Here is a 23,541-nt window from a genome sequence, read left to right on the forward strand (position 1 = left end):
CACAGAGCAGGTCAGGGCTCAGTCAGCTGTGGCGCTCCCTGGGGGAAACGGGCAGTGTCTGGAGACACCTCTGGCTGTCACGATGTGGGGGCAGCTACTGGCATCTGCAGGGTGGGGCCAAGGGTGCTGTTAAGCACTTTGCCGTGCACAGGGTGCCCCTTGCAAACCCAGTGCAGACAATCAACAGATGGGTGTCAGCTTAGAGGCCTGTCCTGGTGGATACCCAGAGCTGTGTGCACCAGCAGCCCCCACCCGCAGTAGAGCAAAGATAGCCAGGGAGCAGGCACAGGGAGGCCCCTGCTCTCAAAAGGTACTTGGGACAAGTCCAATCACCCCAAGGCCTGAAAAGAATATTTAATGTTGACAATGACTATCACAGGAGACAGTACCACACAAAGCTTCTACAGGGACTCCCTCTGTGGTGATACGACACACGTGTCATCATCATATGACACGTGTAAGAGATACACGGATCACTCACACATCAACTTAATCCCTCATAAACTGCCTTCATTTCAAAACTCGACGTCTCCTCTCCTTGACATGAGTCACCCATGGTGTTAGGAGCTCAAACTCCACATTTGTGAATATTAACAGAGGATTTGCTAAATTTAAACTCGAGGTCTCCACTTGGAATTCACCCTGGCAGGGCATGTCACATTTCACCTCATGTGGGCTCAGCACCAGTGGGTGAGTCCACGCAGGAAGGGTGTGGGGAGGGGTGGGTATGCAGGTCATCAAATGCAAAACAAAACATCATGCAACTTTCTCAGAGTACCCAAGTCTGAAGACACCATGTGCTACAATCTGGCAAAGTGGGCCCCAAACCAAGCAGCATCCCACTAGAAACCCACCGTGTCATACACCCATCCATGCAGGATGCTAAGACCACACCTGCCAGGTTAGGGGAGGAAGTGTTTAAAAACACAACATCATCTCCACTCACAGGGTAGGAGCCCTAGGTCTTCACAGAAATGTTTCTGACAAATGTCGGCCAAAGAGAAATAAAAGATGCTGTGTGCTGCTGCCGAGCCACCCAGACCCGTGCGGTTTCTGGAATTTCTGCAGCCCAGGGAGAACGGCAGGCGAGGCCTGAGGCTCAGAGCAGCACGCCGGACTGGACTGGACCACACAGGATGCGCAGCGCATGACAGTTTGTGACTACCCCCAAAAGACTCAGAATGAACTGTCTGTCCCACCCAGCCACATGGATATGCACACATGGTCCAAAGTACAGCATCTCAAAAACATCCAGTCTAAATCAAAAGGAGAGTAAAGGGACTGCATTCTTTGTCTGAATTAAAAGATCATTCAGAATGGTTTTGCAGGGTCAGAGCAGAGTACGACATCATCCAGTGGACTACTACTCCTTCATCTTTGCATGGGCCAAAAGAATTCTCAAAAAAGTGAAGGAATGGCCAAGAGAGAGGGAAAGAGTATTTTCGAAAAAACTAACAGTAATGTCCTTTTTCAGTATAAGATGATTTCATTTTTGCAGATACTGAAGCAAGACAGGGATGAAAGGGTTAGTGTTTCTACCTTCAACCCAACAAACAGCCACCAGTGCCACACCCTAAGGGGAGTGGCAGGCTGTGATGTCTAGAGAAAACACTTCGGCCAAGCCCCAGAAGGTCATGTCAGTCACCACTAAATGTTACCTTGTCTGGTTTGTCCTTGAAAAAAAATCCAGAGGAAAATCATAAAATGCAATTTCTGAAGAAGTTATTTTCCCCCAAATACACAAACTCTCTCGAATCCTTTGTATGCCCTGGCTTTCGTGTCTGCTCTGATGGGAAGGCCAGAGGGCATGGGGGGAGGTGGGGGGGTATCAGGAAGAGCAAAGAGTGAGGAAGGTGGGTACCCTGAACTCTGTGCTCATAGAAGCCATCCTGTTAAATGCTGGGTCTGACCCTTCCCTTCTTGTAGATTAGAAGAGCTCAAGGCCCTCCTCCAAACGCCACACACAGAGCTTAGTGTATGAGTGCACGGGGGAAAATGTATTTTGTGCACCCAGATCCTGGTTCCTAAATGTCATTCTCCATTAAAAGGAAGCAGGACTTCTTGGAGAAATGTGTGATTCCAGAGCTCGGGAGCAGGAGCCTCAGTACCACTTGCGTCAGAAAACATGGCCACGCTCTGAGACCAACGGGGCCTCACCACAGGGGTCAGCTCGACGGGCTCCCACTGGCCAAACCTGGGACAACTGGAGCATCAGGGCAAATAACAGTAGTGGACAATAAGAACCCAAGAGTCTACACTGTTAAATTAATTGTTCTTATAGTAGAAAGCCAATCCAGAAATGGAGACGAACAACAGACTTAAGAACGTCACCACTGGACAATCCTGATAAAAACAAAAATACAGGAGATTCAGACAAGTGTCATCAAGATGCCAGAAACGATGGGTGACCATGTGATGCGAGAATTTAAGATATTTACTGAGGAAGAGAGTATCTTTCACAAGATACTTAGCAATTACAACAAGAACATTAGTAAGTTTTCACTACAGCCAGGGACAGCTGGGGAGCAGGCACAGGGAGGGCCTAACAAACCGCCACCTAACAAACCAGAATGGGACAAACTGAGGCCACCTGCTGCCTGATGGGCCCGCTCAGGACACACAGGCGCTCTGGCAACTCCTGCCCAAATGCTCACCACGGTGTGAACTGACAGCCAGTCTGCAAAACCACCAGCTGATAATGAGAAGAAAAAGGAGGAACAGAGGAACCACCCAAGGTTAGAGACCCAGGAGCTCTGACAGCTGAGCCTAACACATGATCTGGGGTTTCTTGTGCTTCCAAGGACAATACTGGCCCACCAGGGAGATCCAATGAGCAGAAAATAGCCCTGCATGGACATTATTTCTGATTCCGATCATTGTACCAGGGTTAGATAAGAGAATTTTTTTAGGAAATCGAAATATTTAGGGATAAAGGGCATCACATCTGCAACTTACTCCTCAACCGCAGGAAGAAAAATACCACATGTGGAGGGGGAAGAAAGGCAGAGCAGATATGGCAACATGCTGACCTCTGGAAACCCGTGTGACACTTACGTGAGAAGCCTTGGTCCTACTTCTGCAACTTTTCCTAGGTCTGGAGTTATGTCCACAAAGAAGCACAAAGGTACACCAGCGTCATCACTGCTGCAGGGGCAGGTGAGGTGCCAGCAGCAGGGTGCAGGGCATTCCCCCTGCCTGTCATTCAAGCTGGGCCCATGCGGAAGTGAGAGCCAGGACAGAGCCACCTCAGAGCACACCGGCCACCTCCAGCCTGGTGACTGAAGTCGTGTTTGTACGAGACAAGGCCCAAAGCATTTGAAGAAACTAAAATAAAAAGACGACCCATTCCCAGTACCATAGAAAAACTACAGACTGAGCTACTGAGATTCCACAAAGCAATTCTGTACAGAGTTCTCTTAAACCTGTACGCACCTCCACTGTGGCCTCCCAGGACTTACTTGACGAAACGCCATTTTCCTAACATGCTTCAAAAGCAAGCGGCACCACCACACCCAGACCCCCCTGCACTGCTGGGTTACACAGGCAGGGAAGGACTCCCAGCCTCGGGGAGGCCAACTGCCTCCCTGGCCTCAGAATTTCAACTTCGGCTCCAGGATGCACCCCAGAGTGCTGCTAAGTTCTTCAAAATAGCATGACGGCAACTTTAAATGCTTCCAGCCTTAAACAGCAACAGCCACCCCGCCCCCACGCTCAGATGAAAAGCACTGCAGGGGACATACGGTATCAGCTAACACGTAAGGCAGACCGAACTCCTTCACCCCACCAACTCACAGCCAGCACGAGACCAATCAGATGGGAGGAAGCTAGCAGCACCTACAATTCAAAGCACCACCATAAAACCATGAACGTCTTCTGAACGTTTCTTCAAAATACAAAGACTAAACAGGTCAACATCTAGCTCAAGTTCGTGAAGTTCTAAGTAATTTTATAAATACAAAGTGCTAAGTAAGAAATATTTAAGGTCTAGTTACAGTCTTTAGAAATTATATTTATCTTTAAAGATATTACATGAATACTTTGAAATTGATTTGTTCTACTTTGTCTAGATTCTCACTCCCTTAAATAAAAAAAAGCACTTTTGCTGAGACAACTGATATATTACTTCCTTTGTTATCACTTTTGGCTTTACTATCAGTATTTATGCCGTTCAAAAAACGGTATGTGAAGTTAAAGATTGCCCGTTCTTCTGTAACCAGATATTTGATTTCATATACTTTGAAATTAACTTTAAACATGAAAATGGAAATAAATATGGTGATGCATGCTACCATCTACTGAAACCTACCCATCAGTTTTTAGGCAGACCAAGCTTCAAAGCCCATTTGGTCCAAAGGTCTTTATTTAAAGGATTAGACAAGATACCTAAAAATCAAAAGAACTGCAATAAAATTAAATCATGTGTGCATATAGAGTTAAGTAGATAAAAAGGCCAGTGGTTTTCTGGTTAAGTGAAAACTGGAAAAAACAAAAAAATTCATTTGAAGTGGATTCAATTAAACGAAGTGACAATTTCCCCAATTTTAGACATAAATGTCTTTTTAATGGCATAATCTTTTTTTAAATATATTTTTTAAGATTTTATTTATTTGTCAGAGAGAGAGAGAGCGTGCGTGCACAAGCAGGGGAGCGGCAGGCAGAGGGAGAAGCAGGCTTCTCACTGAGCAAGGAGCCCAGGATCCTGGGATAACCACCTGAGCCAAAGGCAGACGCTTGACTCTCCTGAGCCACCCAGGTGTCCCTGAAGTAATCTTTTAAATAGTGCAGATGTCAACAGAGAAGGATAAGATCATTTAAGTGATGTACACCTAAGATGTACTGTGGCCCCGGCAGAGGGAAGCTGTGCACCAACCACCGCAGCAGGAAGCAGAATGCTCACCTGCCGGGTTTCTGCTCCTGACAGTGAAAACATAAAAGAATGTTCTAGTTCATCAAGGTGGTTCAATATTGGGTTGGAAAAGTAGTTTCCTTACTTCCAAGATAAGACCTCTACAGATAAGTATTGTAGTGCACCCAGTGAACTGCGCTCAGAATTTTAAACCCCACAATCTCAGGCTGGTAAGTTTTCTTTATGAGTTTCTCTGAGATTTTTTTGTTCTAATACCTACGAAGCAAGCATGGGACAGTTGTGCTCGGTCAGTGATGCTGGAGCCCTCCTCAGCAGCACTCACCCCAGACCCTGGCTGATGCAAACTTTCTTCTGTAGACAGACTACGGGGCACAGAAGGAACTGGACAGATGTCAATTACAGACAACTACCCCCCCCATCAGTCCTAAACCACCACCAGACGTGTCCCCAGATTATTTCATATATCTTCCTTTGGGACTTCACTGCCTCCCAGTGAATGATAACAGACATAAAAGCAGACAGGTGGGAAGGAAGGACATCATTAGGTAAACTGATCATTAATAGACTGTTTCTGACCCATCATGCCATGTCAGAATATTTTCAAATCAAAATACTTTTAACCACATGGAAATTATAAAGACAGACACGTACCCTCATTCTATCTACTTCCCCACACTGGGACTCTGGATGCAACATGGTCTAAGGAGAGAACGGCATGGCGCAGGACGACCATGAGAAGCCTCAGCAAGGTGAGGTGCTGGGCACGTCCAAACCCCTGGGGACCCCAGTGCCCTCCCTCCCTATCAGAGGAGGAAGGATACAGTTCCTACCTCTACCTGAGAGCAGGTACAAAACATGCAAATCAGAATGATAATCTAGTGATTATTTCAACTACACCCAGAAGCAGTTCCTTGCTTGAGAATAACCGCTGATGTGTCAGAGAAGTCCCACCGATGCCAGTGATGATGAAGACAGCAAGGGCAGCTCCAAGCAGGTGAGCCTGGCTGTGCTACAGCGCTTTACCTGCGTCTCCAGGAGAAACACTATCCTCAGACTCTGGAGAGCCTCGTGATGAATCACAGCAGCGAGATACCCTCAATCTCAAACATCCAAAACACAAAAAGGAAAGAACTTCTCAGCACTGAGAGCTTGTCATCAGGTTAGTTACTTGGCTGACTGGTGAGATTAACGCACAGGGTTACTCTGCTTTGCTAGTCGGGCTGATGTGGTCAAAGCCCTGCACGTGGAGTTTCTAACCAGCCGCAAACTAGTCCGTGATCTGCCTGGACCCTACTGGCCTTTTCTGGATAACTGGAGGAAAAGAAGGAAATGAAGAACCCCTCCCCTCAGCAATCTTCTCCACAGTGACACACCAGCATCGGGCTTCATCTCCCCAACTGTGGGCTCACAGGTTTAGGTAGGCTCTGACCTCAAAGTAATGATGGCAGCGTGCCACAGCATGCCAGATGTACAGCCCAGCAAGTGTTTCCCTTCCAAAGGAGAGCAGCCAGACAGCTCCCGTGGAGGGTGCAGCCCCAAGGCAGCTCCCATCCCACCCTGCCTGCATCCACTGGGCAGGCGTGGGCCCTCACCCCTCAAGGACCAGGGTGCCCTCTCCAAACAACGAGTGGGAAGAAGTGGACACAGGAAAAGGCTTGCGGGGTTGGGACGGAGGCCAGGAGTGTTTGGTGGGCAGGGCAGGAAGCAGACGCTCAACAGATGCAGTTATAGTGCAGCCGCAGGGAGAGGAGCAGAGACCAGAGCAAACGGCACGACCGGCCGGCTGCAGGGTGCAGAAGGGCGCTGAGCACCTAGGAGCCTAAGGTGCACCGCGGCCCCGGCAGAGCGGAGCCGTGCACCGACCACCGCAGCAGGAACCAGAGGGCTCACCCGCCGGGCTTCTGCTCCGGACAGCGAAAACGTGAGTCCTGTCTACATCACACACACAATCTCAGGGCACGACACCGGGAAACTGGCGCAAGGTGTAGATGGACAAGAGAAGACAGTCCCTTGTGCGGTTGAGGCGGAGCTCTAAGCAGCTACGACGTGCTACTCCTGCGTCATCTGAACTACCCGCGCTGAGGCTGCACCCCGCGAGCTACGAGGCACAACCAGCCTTTACAACCGCGTTTCTGGCGCTTTACGAGCAGCCCCGGGAGTGCACCCACCCCAGCAGCTTACGCCGCGGTAACGAGGTGGGGCGCGCCTGGTCCTCGCGTCCGCGCAGCCGGGGCGGGGGCTACAGAAGGAGACCGAACGCCCTCCCCTCCTGGCGGCTGAAGTCAAATGCCGCGGGGCTGACTGCGCTCCGACCGCGGAAAAGACCCTCAGACGCGCAAAGCGCTCCCCGAGCTCAGGCCCTTTGGCTGCAGCCCGGGGACCTTTCCCGCCCAGTGCCCGGCCCAGGACCCCTCCGGACCCCGCCCCCCGACCCCACTCACCCGGGGGCCACCACCTGGCCTGGCTGCGCGCACAGCTCCCGCACCACGCCGGCGCGCTCCGACCTCAGCCTGCCCTCGGCGCGCACGCAGCCCCCGGAGCCAGCGCGGGCAGGGGAGGGCCCGGCGGGCTGCGTGGAGGCGGTGGCCTCACACACGGCTAGCACGGAGCCGATGCGCACGGCCGCGCCCGTCGCCACCCTCCACTCGAGCAGGCGCAGCGGCCCAGGGCCCGGGCAGCGCACCTCGGCCACAGCCGCCGGCGGGGTGCCCTCGGCGGGAACGCGGCCCGCGGGCGGCGCCTCCATCGCGGCCGGGCGGGGTCGCTGTGGGAGGGCAGGCGAGCGGGCGGGGCGCTCAGGGCCCGCTGCCCATCGCGGGCGGGCGGGCGGGACGGCGACCCCGGCCCAGGCCGCGAAGGCGACGGCGCTGCAGTTCGCGCTCCGGCACCGGCTTCCACCCGCCGCCCGGCCCGCGCCAACTTCCGGGACGGCGTCTGACGTCGCGACGCCGCGTGCGTGCGTGGCGCGGCCCGCGTGTAAACACACGCCCACGCGAGGCCCGAGAGGCGCTGCGTCGGACGCGGGTGCCCGGAGCGTCTTGGGAGGCGGCCGGACGGGAAGAGCGTGGCCACGCCCCATGTGCCCCGGGAGCTCCTGCGGCGCGGGGCTGCGGGTCCCGGCGGGCAGCGCGCGCCGCGGCCCTGAACCCCCGGCGTGCCCTGCGAGGTCCCGGCATGCCGCGCGCTCCCCTGTCCCATAACTCCCTTGGGGAGCCGCGGCCCAGGGTCGCCAAACGATGCGTCCCGGCATGCAACGCGGGCCGCCCGCCGCAGCCCCGTCACGTGCTGGGCCGGCGGTGCAGAGACCGCGAGTCCCGGCATGCCACGCGCACATCGGGAAGTTGCGGTTCCGGCCGATGGCGCGCGCGGTGCGGGGCCCGGGGGAGGCGGGCGCTCCGGGCCGCTCGCCGCCTGGGTCGCGGGGCCTGGGGTGCTGGCAGGCGGGGGCCCGTGGCCCGTGCTCGCGCGTAGGGAGGCCCCTGGAGCTGCGGGAGGAGAGGGCCGGCGGGCCGGCGATGACCCAGCGGTTTGTCCAAGCTCCGCGGTTCCGGCCGCGGGGCTCCCTGGTGCCTGGGGCGGGAGGGCACCGGCGGAGGGGGAGGCAGCGCCGGCTGCCGGGCCCCCCGGCCCCCGCCAGCACGGGGCGGACCGGCGGGGCGGAGGGGGGCGTGCGGCCGCCCTGCAGACCCCGCCGGCCTCCGGGCCACGCTCGCTCCCGTCCCCCGGCCCTGGGCGCCTTGTGGGCGGGCTCTCAACAGTTGGCAGACCCAGCTGTTCTCTGACCGCGGTGGGGTTCGTCCTGGGCGCCTCCGCACCGAGCCAGCGGTATGCGGTGGGAAAGCGGGGGCAGCGATTGCAAAGCAGGCTGGGGGCTCCAGACGCAGGGGGTCGCGCGACACATTGAGCTTGGTTGCCCCCGAGTCACATCAGGTGTCGTGGTGGGTCCCCGCAAGCAGAACGAGTCAGTCCGTGAACCCACGGCTCGGGCGGAGGCGGCTCTCCTCGCCTGCTGCTTGCCGCGTCCGGGCAGCGCAGCGCCTCCGCTGTGTGCAGGGATGGACGCCCGTGCAGAGCCCTCGGGGCAGCGGCCTCCCACCGCGGGCAGCCTTGGGGGGGCGGCGGATCTCCTCCCTGCGGCTCCCGCGGTCATCGGCCGCTGGCTCTCCCGGGTTCCCGTGGCCCTTGTCCTGCCAGTCTGTGCTGCTTTGGCTGACCTCTGGTCTCAGCCATGCCCTCGGCTGCTTTCCTGCTTATGTCAACACTCGGCCTGAGCGACTGCGCCTTGTTCTCTGCAGAATTTAGAAATCGGCAGTGTGGAAGGAAACCGGGGACAGCCACAGTTGTGTGGACGTTAAGCAGCACTCCTCAACTAACCGAACAAAGGAAATCACGAGGAATTAGAAGCCTGTGAACGAAAAACACTAAAGCTTGCGTGCTGCAGGTAATGCAGCGCGTAGAGGGGAATGTGTGACCAAAACACCCACGTTAAAAAAAGAAGAAATCTCAAATCTAGTCAAGAAGCAGGGACACCTCCCTATAATGAGTGTCATTTTTCAGGAATTAATAGAGTGTAGCTTTGTGGTGAAAGTATGTTTTCTGCCAACATGACTTTGATCCTGATCCTTAGAAAAGAGCAACACATTTTCCGTATTGTTGCCATAAGGGGCTGCTGGCTCTTCCCAACCCTAGTCTGTAGGAGAAGAGCCACGCGTGGTATTCACTTAATTTTACCTACCTTGCAGTGGTGCCATTTTCATAGATTTCTGATTCCCGAATCCTCTTCTGACGAAAAGGGGCGACCCTTGACCCCCTTACCATCCTCGGGCCACCCCAGCTGTCATGGAAACGGTTTTTCAGGCTCTGGCTATTGCAAGTTCTCTAGCCCCCTCCCCTCCCCAAACTTACCCAGAACAGTCCTGGAAGCCTCAGGAGGTCAATCTGTGATGTTCCAAAGAGCCTTCTGGACTCCTGCCAGGTACTGTCCCAAAGAGACCCTCAGGCCTCACTTCTTGGTCCCCCTTGCTCCCTTCTGCGTAGGTCTGCCAGGCCTGATGCTTTCAGTGGACACACCATGCGACTGTCCCAGTTGCTCCTAGCGGCACGCCAGCATCGTGCGTAGAAGAAATCTAGAGCTCCAACACCTCAGCCTTTCTTCTGTAGGCGCACGGGGGGGGGGGGGGGGGCTGATCGCCTCAATTCAACAACTGATTTGGGGTAGGGCCTTGTTGGAGCCTCAAGTATGGCTCAGTCCCCGTGCGGTTTCACGGTTCTTCCTGGGTGCTCTGTAGGCCTCCTTGCTGCTGGGGGTTTGTCTAGTCTTAGATACCTCCACTGTCCTGCAGGCCTGGCCACACTCCTGAGACGTGCATGCTTCTCGAGCACTAGGTTGATGTCCCGTGCAGAGAGCCAGACTTTTCAGCCCTCTTAGTTTCCAGAGCTCTTTGGTGTCTGTTAAAACTTGGTGTTTGCAAGTACCTGTTTTCCCCAAGTTCTTGTGGCAGGAGCAACGGCTGGTTTCTACCTACTTCACTCTTGCTGGAAGAAGACCTTGAATGGGATTCTAACAGAGGAGGAAACAGGCCTTCTAGACACAAGGACCATCGTGGTTGGGGTTCTGGGGGATCCCTTGATGGAGTCCTTTATGGCAAAAACGGGAACAGGGCTAGGATGTTTGAAAAGTTGCAGACACCACCAGTCACAATTCTGACTTAATTGGTTTTGGAGGGGACCCGAGCATCAGGAGTTTTGCTCGCTGCGTTATTCTAATGTGTAGCTAGGTTTGTAGGCAGTGGCAGTTACTACGTATTTTTGGGCAGATGCCTGAGCTCCTCTGATCTGTGTGTAAGGCACTGCTGATAGCTGAGGGCAGAGTGAACCTGGAGCTGGAGACCCCAGTTCCCGGTGATCCCAACAGATGGGAGGAGTTGTGGGGAGAGTTTCTGAGCTACCACCACCAGGTCTTGTCACTTGCTGGGCAGGTTAGTGAGAAGGAGGGGTCCAAAGTGGCCCCTGGAAGAAGACCCTGAACCAGGAAGGGGGGCGGGGCCGCAGGGGGATGAGACACAGGGAGTTCCCTGGGAGTCTGTCAGGTCTGAGCTGCCTGGGCACATGGGAGAGCCAGCCAGTGGGTGGGAGAGCAGGGCTGGTGTGGCAGTTTTCTGGATCCACCAGGGCAGCGCAGATGGCGCCACGTGAGGGGAGCATCTCTCGTGTGGGAAAGGCGGCCACAGTGTTGTGGGCAGAGAATGGAGGCACCGGCAGGGAGCAGGGCCGGTGGTGTCATGGGCTGTGGTGAGACCAGGGCTGGTGTTGCCAGTAGGGAGGGGGCTGTGCTGGAGGGTCCAGGCGGGGACTGGGAACACAGGCAGGAGCAAGGCTTGCTGAGGAGGGAGGCGGTGCTTCTGCGAAGCAGATGGGAGGGGCAAACAGATAAGCATCACAGGTACTTGTTTACCCAGTGGTAACATTTAATAGCTTTTACTCGGATGGCTCCCTCTGTTCTTCCCTTCCCCGTTGAAAATTACGTAAATTAAGCAGATACCAAAATCTGTGTGTCATCCTAAAATGAACCCGTCAGCCAACCTGAAATCTATAGCATTACCACTACTGCGAGGACTCCCTGTATGCTCCCCACCTTCCTGTGCTGCCCCCTTAATTCCCTCAGTTTTGCATTTGTTGTGCTCCCTTTGTGTGGGGTTTTGCTGCATGCATACTGTGGAGTTATGCTTGGTTTTGAGGTTGGAAGAAATGCATCACATAAAAAAATGCATCACATATATATGGGGATTTTGGGTCTGTGAATGGCTTTTTCATTCATCACTGTGTACCCAGGATTCATCCATATTACTTCGTGTGGTTATTGTTTATCGTGACTTCTATTTAATAGCTCATGTGGAGTGTGACAGGATGCATTTACCATTCTCTTGTAGATGGACATTTGGGTTGTTTTGGATTCTTATGAAAAGTGCTGGGTTTCCTGGTGCCCCTGAGCTGGAGCCTGAGGGTGGAGCTGCTGAATCCCAGAATGCAGATGTATGGGGCAACCCCAAACCACGTTCCTGCGGGGCTGTCTCAGCTTGTACCCCCACCGTACCCTCGGCAGCCCTGCACCACGCTTTCTAGTCTGTGAGTCTGGGTGAAGATGTGTGTCAGAGTTGAAGCTGTGGTCCTAACTTGCATCTTTCCAGTAGCCGTTCTGGCTGTAAGTCAAGTTCCCTGTTGTTTTCTTGCCTTTTGTGCTTCTCTTCTCTGAAGTGCCTTTTCACGTTGATCACTCTTTTTTCCACTGGGTTGTCTTCTTACTGATTTGTAGTAGTTTCTTGTGGCTTCTGAACACCTTTGTTGTTTATATGTTATCCCCATCATCTCTCAATTTTTGCCTTGTCCTATTTTCATTTTCTTTATAAAATCTGATGAACAGAAGTTCTTAATTTTAGGAGTGCATTGCCTAACCTGGAATCATAAAGATAGCTTCTGTTTTACTTTTTTTTTTTTTAAAGATTTTATTTCTTTATCTGACAGAGAGACACAGCGAGAGAGGGAACACAAGCAGGGGGAGTGGGAGAGCGAGAAACAGGCTTCCGGCTGAGCAGGGAGCCCAATGCGGGGCCCGATCCCAGGACCCTGGGACCATGACCTGAGCCGAAGGCAGACACTTAACGACTGAGCCACCCGGGCGCCCCGCTTCTTTTTTACTTCTAAAAATCTATAAAACTTTGCCTTTCACAGCGAAGTCCTTAAGTAGTAAGAAATGGGTGTTTCATATGTGGTGTCAGGCACTGATCAGACTTCTTTCCCATCGGGGTAGGCAGTTGTCCCAGCCCCAGTTTGGAAAAGCTTATCCCGTTTGCATTGACCTGCGACGCATCTCTGCTATGCAGTAAGTCCCTGTAAATGCACGAGCCTATTTTGGACTTTCTGTTCTGCTTATTCTTGAACTGTCTCAATTGCTATAGCTTCACAATAAGTCATGACATCTGGGAAGTTTCTTCACACGGTTTGTGGATATTTGTGGCCTTTGTTTTTTCATAAATTTTAGAATTAGTGTGTCAGTTTTATTGATAAAACTTGTTAAGAGTTTTGATCAGAACTGTATGGAGTCTATAAATCAATTTGGGGAGAAGTGACATCTTTGTGACTTGAATTGTGCCATCCATAAACACAGTATATCAGTCTATTTAGGCTCTCTTTAAGGTCTTCAAATACGATTTTTATGATTTTCTCCATATAGGACTTGCACATTTTTTTGTTAGAGCTATTCCTAGTTTATTTTTTTTTGCTCATACTTTTGTTGATACATGATACTTAAAAAAACCCCGCAAAACCCAACCTTTTCTAGTTGACTGTTGCTGGCATATAAAAATGCAATAGGTTTTTGTGAACTGATGTTATACCTAATAATCTTTCAAAGTTCTTTTATATTTAATTCATTAATTTTGGCTTATCTTCTTTTTAAGGAAAACTTCAATGACATACATGTCCTACCAAGCATCACTTTTGCCTCCTTTCACATGTTTTGATATATAATCTTCTTACTGTCAGTCATGAAATTATTCTTTTGTACTCACTATGATCTTTTTCTTTGGCAAATAAGTTATTTAGAAGTATATTTAAAAATGTCCACATGCATGGGAATTTTTCTCCATATTTTTATGGTTGATTTCTAAATTGCATTATAGTCAGGTAACATAATCTGAATGATACTACTTTTTTGAAATTTAATGCTATTGGAATAATTCCAGGATTGGGTTAATGTGTGCTTCAAAAGAATGTGTATCTTTTCCTTATTTGAGTCAGGATTCTAGATCTACCCAATAAATCAACCCTCTTGAATGTGTCATTCAAATCTTCTAGGTTTACATATCTTTCTGTTTGACCAAAAGCAATGGTTGAGAGAGCTAAGTTGAAATCTCTTCTTTGGTTACGAATTTGCCTCTCTCTCCCTGTAGAGAGATTAACTGTTTGTATGTGTGTATATGTGTTTGTGTATGTGTGTGTGTGCGTGTGTTTGTGTGTGGGGGGGAGAGGCTGTTATTAAAGGAATACACATTTAGAATTTTTATATCCTTGACAAATTGACCCTTCTTCATTGTGTGGAGCTTCCTGTATCCTGAACAATGCTTCTCTCTTGAAATGTATTTTCTTTGAAGTAATATGACTATCCTAACTTTCTTTTTTTTTTTAAGATTTTGTTTATTTGTCAGAGAGAGACAGAGCACAAGCAGGGGCAGCGGCAGAGGGAGAAGCAGGCTCCCCACTGAGCAGGGAGCCCGATGCGGGGCTCGATGCCAGGACCCTGAGATCATGACCTGAGCTGAAGGCAGATGCTTAACGACTGAGCCCCCCAGGCGCCTCTATCATAACTCTCTTTTAATAAATGTTTGCCTGGTATAGTCTTCATTTTTACTTTTAGTGTTTGTGTACCTTAAGTTTAGATATTTATGCTATAAACAACATGTAGCTAGACTTTGATGATTTATTCTCACACTGTCTTTCAGCTGCTGAGTCCAATATATTTATATTTAACCTCATGTTTCTATGGGGTATATTTTCTCCTTTCTCATCTCTTTTCCCCCATTGGTGATATACAGACATCTGCTTTTCCATTTATTTTTTTACTCTATTTTTATTCTTTTGGTTATCACCATTGAAATTTTACTTTGTATTGTATTTCTAACTTAGTAAATGTAACTTTACATTTATATTTTACATTTTATATTAACTTTAATATTCTAATTTCTTTGCAAACAATACATAGATCTTAAAATACTATATATACCTCTGCTCTTCTCTAGACTCACATACTGAAATTGTACAGTATTTTAGTTCTGCATTTTTTTTTTTAAAAGTAGGTACACAGGGTTTTCTTTTTTTTTTTTTAAGATTATTTATTTATTTATTCATGAGAGACAGAGACAGAGAGAGAGAGAGAGAGGCAGAGGGAGAAGCAGGCTCCCAAGGAGCAGGGAGCCCGATGCGGGGCTCGATCCCAGGACCCTGGGATCATGACCTGAGCCGAAGGCAGACGCTTAACCATCTGAGCCACCCAGGCGCCCTAGTTCTGCATTTTTACATCCCCGAATTAGGTACTCTTGTTATTTTACAATGTTTGTTTTTATTTAATGTATATTTACCAGTTTACCTCATCAGCATTTTTCTAATATTTCATATCTTCCTTTTTTTTTTAAGTAACAAATAATTTGTTAGGAAAGAGAAACATTCCAATGAAAAGAAACTGTTTCTGTTAAAATAAGGGATATCTAACATACATCTAAGATATTCGTGTAACGTATCATCTACACATGATACGTGTGCTTACGCCGCGTTGTGTGTGAGTAAATCTCAGCCGGCTTGCGGGATTGGTGCTCGCCTTCTCGGAAGTTCTGCTGGAGGTGAACCCTCAGTTTCTGTTTATGTGAGAGGGTTTTATTTTGCTCTTACTGTGGAAAACTAGTTTTGGTGGACATACAGCTAGAGGATGACAGTGATCTTTCATTAGAAGACATTTCCCATTGGATTCTGGTTTCTGTGTTTTGTTGTTGAAAGTCTGTTAGTCTGACTGTGGTGGCTTTGTAGGTGATCATCTTTGTCTTTGGTGTTCTGTAATTTCATTGCCGTGTGTCTAGGGGTGATTTCTTTTCCTTTATTCTGTTTAGGATGTATTGTAGATTCATGAATTTTATTTGTTCCTGAAATTCTCAAGCATTATCTCTTTAAAAACTTCTTCCGTGCTAGTGTGTGTGGAACTCTGAATAGATATTTGTTCAACCTTCTCGTGCCATAATTCCTCTCTCAATCTTTATTACATTTTCCCTCTTCTCGTTTCTCAGGGGAATTTCTTCAGATGTGCCTCCAGTTTATTTTTTTATTTTTATTTTTTTTTAAAGATTTATTTATTTATTTGAGAGAGAGAATGAGAGATAGAGAGCACGAGAGGGAGGAGGGTCAGCGGGAGAAGCAGACTCCCCGCCGAGCAGGGAGCCCAATGGGGGACTCGATCCCGGGACTCCAGGATCATGACCTGAGCCGAAGGCAGTCGCTTAACCGACTGAGCCCCCCAGGCGCCCGCGCCTCCAGTTTATTAACCTCTCCATCTGTGTGTAATCTGCTGTCTTAGTCATCTTTTGAGATTTTAAAAAATCATAGTTTTCACTTAGGAGAGTTCTATTTGGATGTTTTTCAAATATGCCTGTTCATTTATAGTCTGTTTTTACTTGCTCATTTATTTTGGTAATTGTATCTTTTTTCTTTAATAGTTTACACCTAATTTTTAAGATTCTGAATCTGACCATTTAAATACTTGATGTCATTGTGGGTTTACATCTGTTTTGTTTGTTTGTTGTTCATATATGTGGTTTCCTCTCACGGTTGGTGCTGTTTGTGGGCTTATATTCAGTGGGTGGTAATCTGTGGGAATGTGGTGACCTTGCTCTGGCAAGAACCAGAGGACCCAGGTGGGCACTTCCGAGTCCTTGCAGGCAGGGTCTGGAGCTGCTGTACCCCCTCTACAACCCCAGGTCGTCCTGATTCTGGCGGGCTCTCTGAGGGCACCCCACTTTGTGTATTTTCCCACCTACATTCCCTCCCCCGGACCCTGCTCATGAGGGTTTCCCTGGTTTGGGAGTGTTTAGGGCGCCCCTTGCTTCTTGTAAACCCAGTCCTGGCATGAAAATCAAGTCTTAGCCTCTAATTGTTCTGCAGTGAGGAGGACCCTTCAGAGTGTCCTGACTGCCCTCCTGCCTGAAGTAGAAGTCTTCGATTTTTCTTTGTTTTTTAACTGGGTCAGGGAGACCGAAGGGGAATGCCCCACGCCCACCCCTGTTTTCCCAGATACAGCGCTGACTGTGGGGTGTTGTAGGCTCACGGTCCCTTGTCTCTGAGTGAGGGGCACAGGGAATGGTGAGGACGGGGAAGGGCCCCGTGGCTGGGAGGACAGGGCTCCACGAGAGGAGTGTGCAGTCAGACAGTGCTCCTGCGTGATGGATTAACTTTAGAACACAATGCACACGCCAGTCCGACATGCTGCATGAGCCCTGCAAGCGCTGGGACCCTCCCGGCCCCGACAGCTGGGGACCGAGCCCCCACGCCCGTGGGCTTGGCTGCAGTCTCTAAAACGGCTCTTGAAGAAGAGACGAATCATGAGAACAAAAGCATTTTCTTTCTTAAGGGAGCTGGTAGTACACATTGTGTGAACTGTGCACGCGGACAGACAACCAGGAGAAGGGATGTGGCTGTGGCGGTCTCTGGGAGAAGGCAGAGGCCGGGATGAGGCACCCTCTGTGTGTGTTGCTGCTGAGAGCAGGGGGCGTGCGCTGGGCCGGTCGGGTAGAGGCGAGAAGACGCTGCTTCCCAACCATCTGTCACAGAGAGGGTCGACGGCAGAACCCATGCTCCTGGCCTGGGGACGTCTTGTAGGATGCACTTGAGAGCACCAGGGACTTTTCCAGGGCCATCTCCTAGCACTGGGAAGCAACCAGGTAATCATGCGATAGGAAACAGGCTGTGGTTTTTCCGGCTCTTTATTGTTCTCCCTCCCAGCGGAGGGAGATGCCGTCAAGTCGGGTTCGTTCTGCAGGAATATCTAGGGGATTATGATTTTAGTGACAGCCCACAGGGTTTGAGGGTCAGTTTGTCTCAGATTCCCACCAGGGATGTTCATTACAACAGGTAGACATGGCACTGAGACCTGGGACTGTTGAACCTTCTGCCGTGGCTCGGGTTTGTTTGACTTTTTAAATTATTATCTCAAGTCAGGTGTGGAGAACACATTTTAGAGTGAATCTGATTCTCTAAGCCCCGAGTTTTCATTTGAAACCCTGCTTTATCGGTTCAGAACTGGGTAGTAAGCCTTTCTCCCAGCCTGAGAGCGTGCAGGCAGCAGTCAGCTTTCCTGCACCCTGCTGGTTCCCCCAAACATCCAACGTCCCCACTGCCATGTTAGAGGAAATAATCTTCCCGTATAAATTCCACGTGTAATTTATGTACAAATTCCCTTCTCATTTGCTTCTCCCCTCATGACTGCCAAGTTTCCATCTCAGCCACTGGAGAGAGTTTATGAAACCCCGGTCTCCAGATGACTGCCTTCGTGTGAGTCAAAACAGAGAATGAGGTGGAGTCGTTGCCTTTGGTTGGTTCCCTGTTTTGAATCCAGCACACGACAGGAGAATGTACTACGGGGTCGAGAGAGTCCTTGATAGAAAGACCTCTCTCTCCAGTGACTCTTTAGAACGTGATTTTGTGTCCCTTTTGCTGTGCAGACTCTGAACGTCCTGCAGTTTCAAGTTCTACCCGCTGATCTTTACGTCCGTCCTTATGCTGATCACGGTGTCGGCAGCTCAAAAGCCATAAATTCTCTAACTTTGTTCTTTTTCAAGATTGTTTTGGCTATTCTAGGTCCTTTTCTTGTCCATAAAAATAATAGGCTCCCTTTGTCGATTTCTACAAAAACATGCCAGGATTTTGGGAGTGATTGCGTGGAGCTGAAGTATAAATGATACTGAATCTTTTCACCTATGAACATGGAATGTGTCTTGATTAAATCTGTAATTTCTCTCAGAGACGCTTTATAGTTCTACGTGAACAAATCTTGTACTTCTTTTGTTATACTTAACACTAAGTAGCGTATTATTTTTGATGCTATTGTAAGTGGAATTGTTTTCTTAATTTCAAGTTGTTGATACCATGTGAAAATAGGATTGATTTTTTTGCATAATGATCTTGTGTCCTGCAGTCTTGATAAGATAATCTTGCCTGTTCTGGTAGTTCTTTTTTTGTTTGTGTTGTTTTTTGTAGAATTCTTAGAATTTTCCATGTACAGGATCAGGTCATCTGTAAATATTTTATTTCTTCTTTTTAGTATTTATGGCTAATTGCTTCTCCTTTCTCGCGTTCCCTTTTTTCTTTGAGGGCAGATGGTTATCGCACTGACTAGGAGCTCCTGTGTGATGCTGAGTGGAGTGGTGAGAACAGATACCATTGCCCTGTTCACAGTTTGAGGAGGGAAAGAACTCAAGTCTCTCATCAAACACTCTGCTGTGATGAGGGGCACCCAGGCGGCTCGGTCTGTTAAGCGTCTGACTCTTGGTTTTAGCACAGGTCATGATGTCAGGGTCAGTACAGACTCTGCTTGAGGTTCTCTCTCTCCCTCTCTTGCCAGCCCTCCTGCTTGTGTGTACACGCTTGCTCTCTCAAATAAAGAAACAAATCCTTTTCAAAAAAACCTGTTAAGATTACAGCTGTAGGTTTTTTTTTTTTTTTTTACATGTCCTTTATCAGGTTGAGGACATTCTTTTACTTGAGAGTTGTTTTTAAACATTTTCTTAAAATTTTTTTAAAGATTTTATTTATTTATTTGACAGAGACACAGTGAGAGAGGGAACACAAGCAGGGGGAGCGGGAGAGGGAGAAGCAGGCTTCTTGCTGAGTAGGGAGCCTGATGCAGGGCTCGATCCCAGGACCCTGGGACCATGACCTGAGCTGAAGGTAGACGCTAAACGACTGAGCCCCCCAGGTGCCCCAAGAGGTTTTCTTCATTTTTTTTAACTTTTTTTTTTAAGATTTTATTTATTTGAGAGAGAGAATGAGAGAGAGAGGAGAGAGAGAGCATGAGAGGGGGGAGGGTCAGAGGGAGAAGCAGACTCCCCGCTGAGCAGGGAGCCCGATGTGGGACTCGATCCCGGGACTCCAGGATCATGACCTGAGCCGAAGGCAGTCGCTTAACCGACTGAGCCACCCAGGCGCCCCTAAAAATTTTTGAATAGACATTAGATTTTGTCATTAATATTTTCCCACAGCTATTGATTGATCTATTTTCAGGTGTTTGTCCAATCTGTACTCCTGGGATAAGCTCCGACTGGTCATGGTTTATCATCTTTTTAAAGATTTTTTAAAGGATTTATTTATTTATTTTCGAGAGCGAGAGAGAGAGAGCAAGAGAGAGTGAAGGGGCAGGAAGGACAGGGAGAAAGACAGAAGCAGAGTCCTGACTAAGCAGGGAGCCCGACGAGGGGCTCAGTCCCATGACCCTCAGATCACGACCTGAGCCGGAATCAAGAGTGGAGTGCTTAACCGACTGAGCCACCCAGGCATCCCTGTGATCCTTTCAAATGCTTGTGGATTCAGTTTGCTAATATTTTGTTAGGGTTTTCTGTCCGTGTTCCTGAGACGCTGGGGTGAAGTTCTCCTGTGACGTGAGGTCTGGCTTTGGTGTCAGGTGACTCCTGTCGGACTCTTCCAAGGCCCCAGTTTCTCCAGAAGGACTTGGATCCTCTACAGAGACACAGAGTAGGTGGGTGTCATTTTGCTCATTTGTCTTTCTAGGGACTTAGCGTTTCCTCGTCACGGGCACGGCGTTGTCCGTGACTCTCTTGGGGAGCCCCTCCTTTCCCGTGGTCGGCAGGGGTGCACCCTCTTCCCTCACTGGCTCTGCTAGTCGGGCCCCTCTCTCTCGTCCTGGTGGGTCCAGCTAAGCACGTGTGATGGTTCAGTCCTGGTGGTTCAGGCGGAGGGCTGACGACACGCAGGTGGACTTGCAGGTGTGAGGTGTTTAGGAACAACCACATGAAAGGGGGGACCCAGGACCTGGTGAGGGGCGCGGTTGAACTGCAGCCCAGCTTCAGCAGCCTGGCCCCCTCGTGGTGCTCTGCAGGGTATGTGGCCGTCAGAGCTGGCCCCAAATACTGCTTGGGTTTTCCTTCCTGCCCTCCTCAGACTTCGGATGTGGGTCTCGGCAGCTCAGGCCATGAGACTGGAGGGGCTCGCGCTGCTCTGCTTACATCCCAGGGGCAGATGGGGGGCCTGGTGCTCTTGTCCAGCCTGTGTGGGCACTTTCTCTCTGACGCTTGCAGACGAGGAAGACCAGCAGGGCTGTGAAGACAAGCCGCGGTGGCAGCAGATTCTCTGGAGACCGCAGGGCCCTCTTTCCAGCGCATGGCAGTGGGAGCACCCACCCTCCTTACAGGACAAAGGGAGACTACTCTCGGTGCTCTCCCTCCCAGAAGACGTGCCGTGCACACGCGGCTTTGTTTTCTGCTTTATCCACACCTGTAGCTGAGGCTGCATCTCAGCTGGAAAATTAACACTTGAATCCTAAATAATAATAATTACTGTTTCTGGTTATTTTGAATCCACTGACAAAGACCTTTACAAAATAATTGCACTGATCAATCCCCTGTGAGTTACAGGGGGAGATTGTTGAGTTGGTGTGTGATGAGAACATTAGTGGGAATTCTGTTTCGTACGTGTAATTGTAAGGAATATGTCGTGTTCAAATGCCTGACGTAGCGTCTTGTAATAACACATGGTTTCCATCAAGCAGCAGATGTTTCTTAACCTCCCCTTAGAATAAAAATCATAATTTAGCCACACCCACCAGCTCCACTGCGAAGCGAGAGCAAAGGCTTAGCTGCACATCTCAGATCCGTGGAACTGCAGCTTGAAAGCACGTTTTGGGGAGAAATGTCCTTAAAAAGAAACGACTTTTGGGCGCCTGGGTGGCTCAGATGGTTAAGTGTCTGCCTTCGGCTCGGGTCATGATCCCGGGGTCCTGGGATCGAGCCCCGCATCGGGCTCCCTGCTCCTTGGGAGCCTGCTTCTCCTTCTGCCTCTCTCTCTCTCTCTCCTCCTCTGTCTCTCATGAATAAATAAAATCTTTAAAAAAAAAAAAACGACTTTTTAGAATGTCAGATAAAAGGATCCTGGGGAAACTGTGTTTAATAGGAACCGTAGATGTGGTTTACAAACACACAAAATGTCTACTTCTGTTTTTAAGACTGCTGGTCCCTGGAATGTGAACGGGGTGTCCCCAAGACAAAGCACAGATGAAGATGACACTCTCACAGGAGATCAGGACGGTTGCCTTTCTGTCCTGCCGAATACGCTCACAGCAGTTCTTCCTGATGGAGCTGCTTCTGTGTGATTCGCGCGGTTGCAGGGCGCAGCGCAGTGGGCTTTGTACGGTCCCCACAGGTGCCAGAACTTTTCATCCCGAGAAAGGAGCCAAGGGACCGTCACCGCGCCCACTTCCCAGTGTAATGAGGTGACAACCACCAGAGGGGGACGTTCCCCCAGCGGGCTCCCCTAAGTAAATAATAATCTGGGTACATTCGTTGAGTAATAGCGTAAGTGCCATGTGGGGTGCTGGAGCATCTGAGGTGTGGGAGCAGTGCTGGACTGCAGGAGGCTTCAGTGAAAGCCCCTTAACCACAGTGAGAATGGGAAATGCAATTTTCTCTCATCTGCTTTGGGAGTCTTCCACCTGCTGATGGGCAGGGAATAATTCCAGTGCTTTCACTCTCCTCCCAGGCCTCTGAAGCAAGAGGCCTTTGATTTATACTACGCTGTCAGATAGCTGTGCAGGGAGAGAAGGCCCCTCGGTAATTTGGAGCTTCCTCGTGCTGCTAATGCAATCAGGAAGCTGGCCCTTTATAGAATTAGAGGGTGCGTGCATGCTCGGAGTTACTAGCCTGTCACCCTGCGTGCAGTGGGAACAGGAGGCGGGAGGGATGGGGAGGCTCTTTGGGGGCGGATAGCGATTAGTGGGACTTAGCCAACAATGTTGAAACCTGGAAATCAGGTTTTCGGACATAAATTTTAGTAGGTGAGTTCTCCAAACTGTGTTCTCCAAACTTTTTTCTGGTTCCGTCCTCTCCTCCGGTGGCGAGCTCTCACCTCCCACTGCCTGTCCTTAAGGGGTCCTCAGCTCAGTACCTGATTCCGTTTAGTGCCGGTCCTGTGAACTAGGAGGTCCTCTTCTCCCCATTTTCTAGGTGAGGAAACTGACGTTCAGAGCAGGTGTTTGGAAGGGCGGCGCTCGGGTTCTGGTCTTCTAACTCCAGAACTCTCTTGATGTACTTTCTCAGAATTGTCTGCATCCGGAGACACAGGGCACCTGCTTGTCTGATACATACGCTACCCTCCTGCCATGGCGGCTTCTTCCTGGGGAAGAGGGTTGGAATGAAGAAACCCAAGACGTAGATTTCCCCGCATCACGAAGTGTTGCAGTTTTGGGAAATTCACGTACCAAGTAATTGGCTTTGGGAGGGAGGACAGATAGTGTTGTAGAACCCTAGTGCATAAGAGGGGTCTTATTCCTCCTCTTAAGCAACTGCTTAAAATGCTGGGGGGGGGTATAAAATGCATTAAGAAATATTTGTTGAGGAAGTAAATAAATGGGTAAAGCAGATAATAAACATAGTATCTGGCCCTAAAGAACAAACAAGATCATAAGATGAGGCATTACAAACACCACAGTTTGACGCAGAAGCTGGTGTGGCGCTACCGTCAGCCCTGATTATTTGCAGTTGCTGCAAGTGTTGAAGACCCTCCGGATGCAGGTTCTCTGGCTTGCAGTCTCTTCTGTCACCACACGGGGGCACAGTTGGACCTTTGAAAATTATGTGTGCAAGATGAAATTTATTTCTCTGTATTTATAGCATCCTCCAAATAAAAATGGCGAAACTTAGTGTACTAAACAGGGAAAGAGAGGGATCAGGCTTTAACGAGAGAGGTGTGCTGTCACTGCGCCCAGAGGGGAAGAGGTTTAGGAAGGGCCGGATTAACACCTGAGAGTTCTGGGGGACGGGAAATAGCCTGTTGGCCTGTGCGCCCAGGTGAGGGGCATCCCGATTGTGCACCCCGGTGAGGGAACGGCAGGTACCTGTGCGCCCAGGTGAGGG

The 23,541-nt window shown here is 49.9% G+C and overlaps 1 protein-coding gene and 1 long non-coding RNA gene across 5 annotated transcripts in view; one reads left to right on the forward strand and one right to left on the reverse strand.

The window, feature by feature from the left end:
• The window catches only part of CTDP1 (CTD phosphatase subunit 1), a 54,980-nt gene extending 47,059 nt beyond the window's left edge, over window positions 1-7,921 (reverse strand). The window contains exon 1 of one of the 4 annotated variants that reach the window (XR_012377255.1): window positions 7,309-7,919. Coding sequence is in view for 2 of the 4 variants with exons in the window: in XM_025860235.2 (XP_025716020.1) it covers window positions 7,309-7,613 (305 nt within the window). In the remaining 2 variants the exon portion in view is untranslated. Of the gene's footprint in view, window positions 1-7,308 lie in introns of all 4 variants that reach the window. The other 3 variants (XM_025860235.2, XM_073890121.1, XM_025860236.2) reach the window with 3 other exon arrangements.
• Window positions 7,922-8,178: 257 nt separating this feature from the next.
• LOC112814643 (uncharacterized) overlaps window positions 8,179-23,541 on the forward strand; it is an 18,959-nt gene continuing 3,596 nt past the window's right edge. The window contains exons 1-5 of the long non-coding RNA XR_012377256.1: window positions 8,179-8,393; window positions 9,163-9,308; window positions 11,797-12,068; window positions 20,007-20,153; window positions 20,713-23,541. The exon at window positions 20,713-23,541 is cut by the window's right edge and continues 2,158 nt beyond it. This is a non-coding gene — a long non-coding RNA (uncharacterized lncRNA). The remainder of the gene's footprint in view (window positions 8,394-9,162; window positions 9,309-11,796; window positions 12,069-20,006; window positions 20,154-20,712) is intronic.

This window comes from Callorhinus ursinus, unplaced genomic scaffold (assembly GCF_003265705.2).
Source record: "Callorhinus ursinus isolate GAN/ISIS: 27379988/994484 unplaced genomic scaffold, GSC_fseal_2.0 scaffold128, whole genome shotgun sequence".
Taxonomy (NCBI): domain Eukaryota; kingdom Metazoa; phylum Chordata; class Mammalia; order Carnivora; family Otariidae; genus Callorhinus; species Callorhinus ursinus.